This window comes from Penaeus vannamei, chromosome 31 (genome assembly GCF_042767895.1).
Source record: "Penaeus vannamei isolate JL-2024 chromosome 31, ASM4276789v1, whole genome shotgun sequence".
NCBI classification, from domain to species: domain Eukaryota; kingdom Metazoa; phylum Arthropoda; class Malacostraca; order Decapoda; family Penaeidae; genus Penaeus; species Penaeus vannamei.
In genome coordinates this window covers 29,244,054-29,251,553 of record NC_091579.1, presented here as the reverse complement: position 1 = coordinate 29,251,553, position 7,500 = coordinate 29,244,054, and the positions used below count along the sequence as shown (strand labels likewise).

At 51.2% G+C, this 7,500-nt stretch overlaps 1 protein-coding gene across 1 annotated transcript; it reads left to right on the top strand.

Annotated features, from left to right (window-relative positions):
- The first annotated feature begins 6,059 nt into the window (after positions 1 to 6,059).
- Positions 6,060 to 6,977, top strand: LOC138867680 (uncharacterized). The gene has a single exon (XM_070144215.1). The coding sequence runs from the start codon at positions 6,060 to 6,062 to the stop codon at positions 6,975 to 6,977; it is 918 nt and encodes a 305-aa protein (XP_070000316.1).
- The last annotated feature ends 523 nt before the right edge of the window (positions 6,978 to 7,500 follow it).

The window sequence follows — 7,500 nt, the reverse complement described above, 5'->3', positions numbered from 1 at the left end:
CCTCCTTCCTTTCCCCTCTCCCTCCTTTCCCTCCTTCCTTTCCCCTCTCCCTCCTTTCCCTCCTTCCTCTCCCCTCTCCCTCCTTTCCTCCCCCTCTCTCCCTCCTTTCTCTCCCTCTCTCCTCCTTTCTCTCCCCTCTCCTCCTTTCTCTCCCCCTCTCCCTCCTTTCTCTCCCCTCTCCCTCCTTTCTCTCCCCTCTCCCTCCTTCTCCTCTCCCTCCTTTCCCTCCCCTCTCCCTCCTCCTTTCCTCCCTTCTCCCTCCTTTCCCTCCCTCTCCCTCCTTTCTCTCCCTCTCTCCCCTCCTTTCCCTCCCCTCTCCCTCCCTTCCCTCCCCTCTCCTTACCTTCCCTCCCTCCCCTCTCCTTCCTTTCCCTCCCTTACCTCCCCTCTCACTCCCTTCCCTCTCCTCTCCCTTTCCTCCCCTCTCCCTCCCTTCCCTCCCCTCTCCCTCCCTCCCCTCCTTCGCCCCTTTCCTCCCCTCCTTCGCCCCTTCCCTCCATCTCCTTTAACCCTTTCCCTCCACCCCTTCAATAGAGCTCCCTCCTTTCCCTCCCCTCTCCCTCCTTCACCCCTTCCCTCCATCTCCTTTAACCCTTTCCCTCCACCCCTTCAATAGCCCAGGATGAAACACGACGTCATCGTAATGGCGATATAATTTACACGCGCTTGTAACTCCCGATCGCTAGTTAGACGCGACGCTTGCAACTGCAGTCCGTAACGACCATCGCTATCGCCTCTCGCAGCCTTGAACTGTTCCTTGCAAGACGGCGTAGACTGTGTCGTGCAATTATCGTTTAGTATACTCTGATCCCCCCCCCCCCCCGTGTGCAATTATCGTTTAGTATACTCTGATCCCCCCCCGTGTGCAATTATCGTTTAGTATACTCTGATTCCCCCCCCCCCCGTGTACATTCGGGCTTTGGGAAGGGCCGCCGTGTTGCCTTATCTTAATTCGTTGACGCGTTGTTCGTCCCCAAGCCTTCCGGTAATGCGTATCGGTCTATCTCTTGTCTTTTGTTTTGTTTATCTGTCTGTCTGTGGATCTGTCCGTCTCTTTGACTCTCTCTTTCTCTTTCTCTTTTCTCTATCTCTTTCTCTTTCTTTCTCTTTCTCTTTCTCTTTCTCTTTCTCTCTCTCTCTCTCTCTCTCTCTCTCTCTCTCTCTCTCTCTCTTTCTCCTTCTCCATCTATCTATCTATCCATTTATCTATCTATATATGTGCGTGTGTTTGCGCGTAGCTATGTAACTGTCGATTTATTTATCTACCTCTCTCTCTTTATCTCCCTCTCTCTTTCTTACTCCCGCTGGTTATCCAAATATCGTTATGTCTGCAGAGATTTGTGATTTTCTCTCTCGTGATCTCTATGTCTATATCTTTCCCTTGGATTGCCTCAACCATTATGTTATCTCATTTATTGCTACTGTCTCTCACTTCCTGACAGTTACTTATTCTCCTTTTCCCTTTTTTTTCTCTTTTTTTGTTTCTGTTCCTGTCTTTCTGTATGATTGTTCATCTGCCTTTGTCTCTGCCTTTGCCTCCATGTTTCTCTCTGGCCGACAGACATACAGGCAAACTATCACTGCCTCTGTCATTCTCTCACTCTAATTCTCTCCCACCCCCCGTCTCTCCCTCTCTCTCTCTCTCTCTCTCTCTCTCTCTCTCTCTCTCTCTCTCTCTCTCTCTCTCTCTCTCTCTCTCTCCCTCTCTCTCTCTCTCTCTCTCTCTCTCTCTCTCTCTCTCTCTCTCTCTCTCTCTCTCTCTCTCTCTCTCTCTCTCTCTCTCTCTCTCTCTCTCTCTCTCTCTCTCTCTCTCTCTCTCTCTCTCTCTCTCTCTCTCTCTCTCTCTCCCTTGCAGCCAGAGATCCATCCCCACGCATCCCAAACAGAGACACGCCGTTTAAACAGACGTAAATCCCACACCCAACACTCGCAATCGCAAATCATTCGCCAAAGAGGGACATCCCAGTTTCCAGGGCGTTTAGATAACTGAATGAACAGCCCCGTGACACAAGACGGGCAGGGATAGGAGTGCGGGACACGGCCATTCCCAGGGGCACTCAGCTTGCCAAGCGATAGCCGTCACAACGAGTGATAAAGCGCTGTCAGGGGACTGGCTCCAAGACGAGAGGGGGGGTAAATAATGCTAAACAGCTCTTGATAAACAGGGAGATTGGAGGAGCTTAAGGATATTGGAAGATGGAGGAGGAAGAGGAGATAGAGGGGTAAAAGGAGGAAAAGTGGAGAGTGACAGGAAGATGGAGATGAAGGATAAAAATGAGAGGGTGATGGGAGGAGGAAGATAAAAGACAAAAGAAGGACGATAATGGATGAAATAAGGATATAGGATTGAAATAAAGAAGAGAGAGTAAGAGGATGATGAAGACAGGGGTGGAAATAGAAAGAGGAAGAATTGAAAAGATGAAAAGGGGGTAAGAAAGGGAGTTTAATAAGGCCGATATGTATACAATTAGGAAGAGAGAGAGAGAAAGAAGGATGAAGATGGTGATGAAATGAGAAAAGAGAAAAATATCGATAAAAGAAAGGAGAAGGAAAGATAGTAATGGGGAGAAAAAATGAGGGATAAAATAAGAAAGGAAATAATAGAATAAAGAAAACAAGAGCAAACTAAGGAAGAGAGGGAAAGAAAATAAAAATAAAAAGATGAATAAAATAAGAAAGAGAAAGAGGGTGAAGAGAAGGATGAAAAGAATGACTGGAGGAGGACGATTAGGATGCAAGGATGGAGGAGATGAAAGGGAGACAATAGAGATAAAAGAAGTGAGAATGGAAGAGGAAGGGAAAAGGGCCGAAAAAAAATAACGAAGATAGGGGGAAAAGGCAAAATAAAAGGTGCAGAAGATAAACAGACTAAGGGAGAGAGGAAGTGAAAAGGAAAAAAGATAAACCTGCAAATGTAAATGGAATGTGGAAAGAAAGAGAAAGAAAAAAAAAAAAAAAAAACAGGAACGACTGGTGCGAGAGTGAACAGGGGAGGAGGGAAGGAACGCGAGAATAAAGAGAGGATGAGGATAAACAGATAAAAGAAAGAAGAGAAGGAGGGAGAAACGTGATGAAGATGACGTCACAGGGAAGTTGCTTGCGACACTCCTGAAGTTTTTATATAATGCGGCGTGGAGTGGGTTCGCTCTCGGAGGGGGAGTGACGACAAAGACCGTCAGACTCTCGTACTCCAACGTCGTACTCCACTTCCTCCACCATTACTTTGCTTTCCTACTTCCTCCACCTTCTCTCTGTCTCTCCACTTCCTCCACCTTCTCTCTGTCTCTCCACTTCCTCCACCTTCTCTCTGTCTCTCCACTTCCTCCACCTTCTCTCTGTCTCTCCACTTCCTCCACCTTCTCTGTCTCTCCACTTCCTCCACCTTCTCTGTCTCTCCACTTTCTCCACCTTCTCTGTCTCTCCACTTTCTCCACCTTCACCGTGTCTCTCCACTTCCTCCATTATAACTGTCTCTCCTCTTCCTTCATCAGCACTCTGTCTATCCTTTTTCTCCACCATCACTCTGCTTTCCTACTTCCTCTACCTTCACTCTGTCTCTCCACTTCCTTTTATCATCACTCTGTCTCTCTACTTCCTCCACTATAACTGTCTCTCCATTTCCTCTTTATCTCTCTCTACTCCCTCCACCATTATGTCTCCATTTCCTCTACCATCTCTCTGTCTCTCCGCTTCCTCCACCTTCACTCTGCCTCTTTACTTCCTCCACCTCCACTCCATCTGTCCACTTCCGTTACCATATCTATGTCTCTCTACTTCCTCCACCATCTGTGTCTCTCTACTTCCTCATCACTGCCTCTCGTCTCTCTACTTCCTCCACCATCTCTATTTCTCACCTTCCTCCACCATCACTCTGTCCCTCCACCTCCTTCCCATCACTCTCTCCCCTCATTTCTCTCCCTCTCGACGTCCTCCACCCCTCCCTTATCTCTCCACTCCTTCCCCATTCCTCCGTCTCTCTATACCCTCTCCACCATCCTCTCCACCTCCTCCACCATCACCTCTCCACCTCCTCCACCATCACCTCTCCACCTCCTCCACCATCACCTCTCCACCGCCTCCACCATCACCTCTCCACCTCCCCTCCACCATCACCTCTCCACCTCCTCCACCATCACCTCTCCACCTCCTCCACCATCACCTCTCTTCCACCTCCTCCCACCATCACCTCTCCACGTCCCCCACCATCACCTCTCCACCTCCTCCACCATCACCTCTCCACCTCCTCCACCATCACCTCTCCACCGCCTCCACCATCACCTCTCCACCTCCCCTCCACCATCACCTCTCCACCTCCTCCCACCATCACCCTCTCCATCTTCTCCCACCATCACCTCTCCACCTCCTCCCTCCCACCATCACCCTCTCCACCTTCCCCACCATCACCTCTCCACCTCCTCCACCATCACCTCTCCACCTTCCCCCACCATCACCTCTCCACCTCCTTCACCCATTCCTCTGTCCCTCTCTATGCCCTCTCCACCATCCTCTCTCCACCTCCTCCACCATCACAACTCCACCTCCTCCACCATCACAACTCCACCTCCTCCACCATCACAACTCCACCTCCTCCACCATCACCTCTCCACCTCCTCCACCATCACCTCTCCACCTCTCCCTCCACCATCACCTCTCCACCTCCTCCACCACATCAGCCCTCTCCACCTCCCTCCACCATCACCTCTCCACCTCCTCCACCACCATCACCTCTCCACCTCCTCCACCATCACCTCTCCACCTCCTCCACCATCACCTCTCCACCTCCTCCACCCATCACCTCTCCACCTCCTCCACCATCACCTCTCCACCTCCTCCACCATCATCACTCCACCTCCTCCACCATCATCTCTCCACCTCCTCCACCATCAGTCTCTCTCACCTCCCTCCACCATCATCTCTCTCCACCTCCCTCCACCATCATCTTCCTCCACCTCCTCCACCATCATCTCTCCACCTCCTCCACCATCATCTCTCCACCTCCTCCACCATCATCTCTCCACCTCCTCCACCATCATCTCTCCACCTCCTCCCACCATCATCTCTCCACCTCTCCTCCACCATCATCTCTCCACCTCCTCCACCATCACCTCTCCACCTCCACCATCACCTCTCCACCTCCTCCACCATCACCTCTCCACCTCCACCATCATCACCTCTCTCCACCTCCACCATCATCTCTCCACCTCCACCATCACCTCTACACCTCCTCCACCATCACCTCTCCACCTCCTCCACCATCACCTCTCCACCTCCTCCACCATCATCACTCCACCTCCTCCACCATCATCACTCCACCTCCTCCACCATTATCACTCCACCTCCTCCACCATCACCTCTCCACCTCCTTTACCATTCCTCTGTCCTCTCCATGCCCTCTCCACTATCCTCTCCACCTCCTCCACCAGCACTCCACCTCTCCACCTCCTCCACCAGCACTCCACCTCTCCAATTCCTCCCTTCACCATCACCTCTCCACCTACTCCACCATCACCCTCTCCACCTCTCCTCCACTATCACCTCTCCACCTTCCTCCACCATCACACTCTCCACCCTCCTCCACCATCATCTTCTCCACCTCCTCCACCATCACCTCTCCACCTCCTCCACTACCACCTCTCCACCTCCTCCACCATCACCTCTCCACCTCCTCCACCATCATCTCTTCACCTCCTCCACCATCACCTCTTCACCTCCTCCACCATCACCTCTCCACCTCCTCCACCATCACCTCTTCACCTCCCCTCCACCATCATCTCTCCACCTCCACCATCACCTCTACACCTCCTCCACCATCACCTCTACACCTCCTCCACCATCACCTCTCCCACCTCCTCCACCATCACCTCTCCACCTCCTCCACCATCATCACTCCACCTCCTCCACCATCACCTCTCCACCTCCTTCACCATCGCCTTTCCACCTTCACCATTCCTCTGTCCTCTCCATGCCCTCTCCACCATCCTCTCCACCTCCCTCCACCATCGCCTCTCCACCTTCTCCACCATCGCCTTCTCCACCTTCACCATTCCTCTGTCCTCTCTATGCCCTCTCCACCATCCTCTCCACCTCCCTCCACCATCGCCTCTCCACCTCTTCTCCACCATCGCCTTTTCCACCTTCACCATTCCCTCTGTCACTCTCTATGCCCTCTCCACCACATCCTCTCTCCACCTCCTCCACCATCGCCTCTCCACCTTCTCCACCATCGCCTTTCCACCTTCACCATTCCTCTGTCCTCTCTATGCCCTCTCCACCATCCTCTCCACCTCCTCCACCATCGCCTCTCCACCTTCTCCACCATCGCCTTTCCACCTTCACCATTCCTCTGTCCTCTCTATGCCCTCTCCACCATCCTCTCCACCTCCTCCACCATCGCCTCTCCACCTTCTCCACCATCGCCTTTCCACCTTCACCATTCCTCTGTCCTCTCTATGCCCTCCTCCACCATCACTCTCCACCTCCTCCACCATCGCCTCTCCACCTTCTCCACCATCGCCTTTCCACCTTCACCATTCCTCTGTCCTCTCTATGCCCTCTCCACCATCCTCTCCACCTCCTCCACCATCGCCTCTCCACCTTCACCATTCCTCTGTCCTCTCTATGCCCTCTCCACCATCCTCTCCACGTCCTCCACCATCGCCTCTCCACATCGTCCACCATCACTCCACCTCTCCACCTCCTCCACCATCACTCCACCTCTCCACCTCTCCACCTCCTCCACCATCACTCCACCTCCTCCACATCGTCCACATTCCTCCCACGCTGACTGCCCCAGCCTCGTTCCCGCCCCGCGTTCCTCCCGCGCCTTCTCTCCCGCGCACCACGTTCATTCCTCGTCCGTATATGTCCGTGTCACGTTGCAGATGGGACCGTTACATTCATTGCAAGGATTTCGCAGGATACTCCTTTGCATACCTTTTGAAATATATGATCCTCTTTTGCCTCGCTCGTCGTGTTAATGCTCGCTCACACAAACCCCCTCCCCAACCCCCCACCCCACCCCCAGCAATTCGTACGATTCATATTTTGAGCTTTTGGGATGAGTGCCCCCCCCCCCCCAAAAAAAAAAAAAAAAAAAAAAAAAAAAGATGAAAAAAGATGAAAGAAAATGAAAAAAAATAAAATAAAATGCTTTGCTTTCCCTAGTGTCCCCCTAAAGAATAAAAATAAAATAAAAATAAATAAAGAAAAAAAATAGAAAAAATAAAATAAAAATAAATAAAGAAAAAATGCTTTGCTTTCCCTAATGTGTGTTACATAATTATGAATGTACGATTATGAATGCACGATTCCTGTATGTCATTTCATAGTCATTAATGTTGGTGTACAAGAGATATGCTTGTATGAACTGTATGTTCGTGTTGGTGTCAGTTCATTGTTTTTGCATTAATTCTGAATATCCCTTGTGACAAAAGGGTATGAATGAGAATGAATAACTTGGGTATGAATGGAGGCGAAACAATTTGGAAAAAGGAAAAGTCG

Coding starts and splice junctions, on each gene's coding strand:
- LOC138867680 (XM_070144215.1), top strand. CDS start 6,060: ATGCCCTCTCCACCATCCTCTCCACCTCCCTCCACCATCGCCTCTCCA.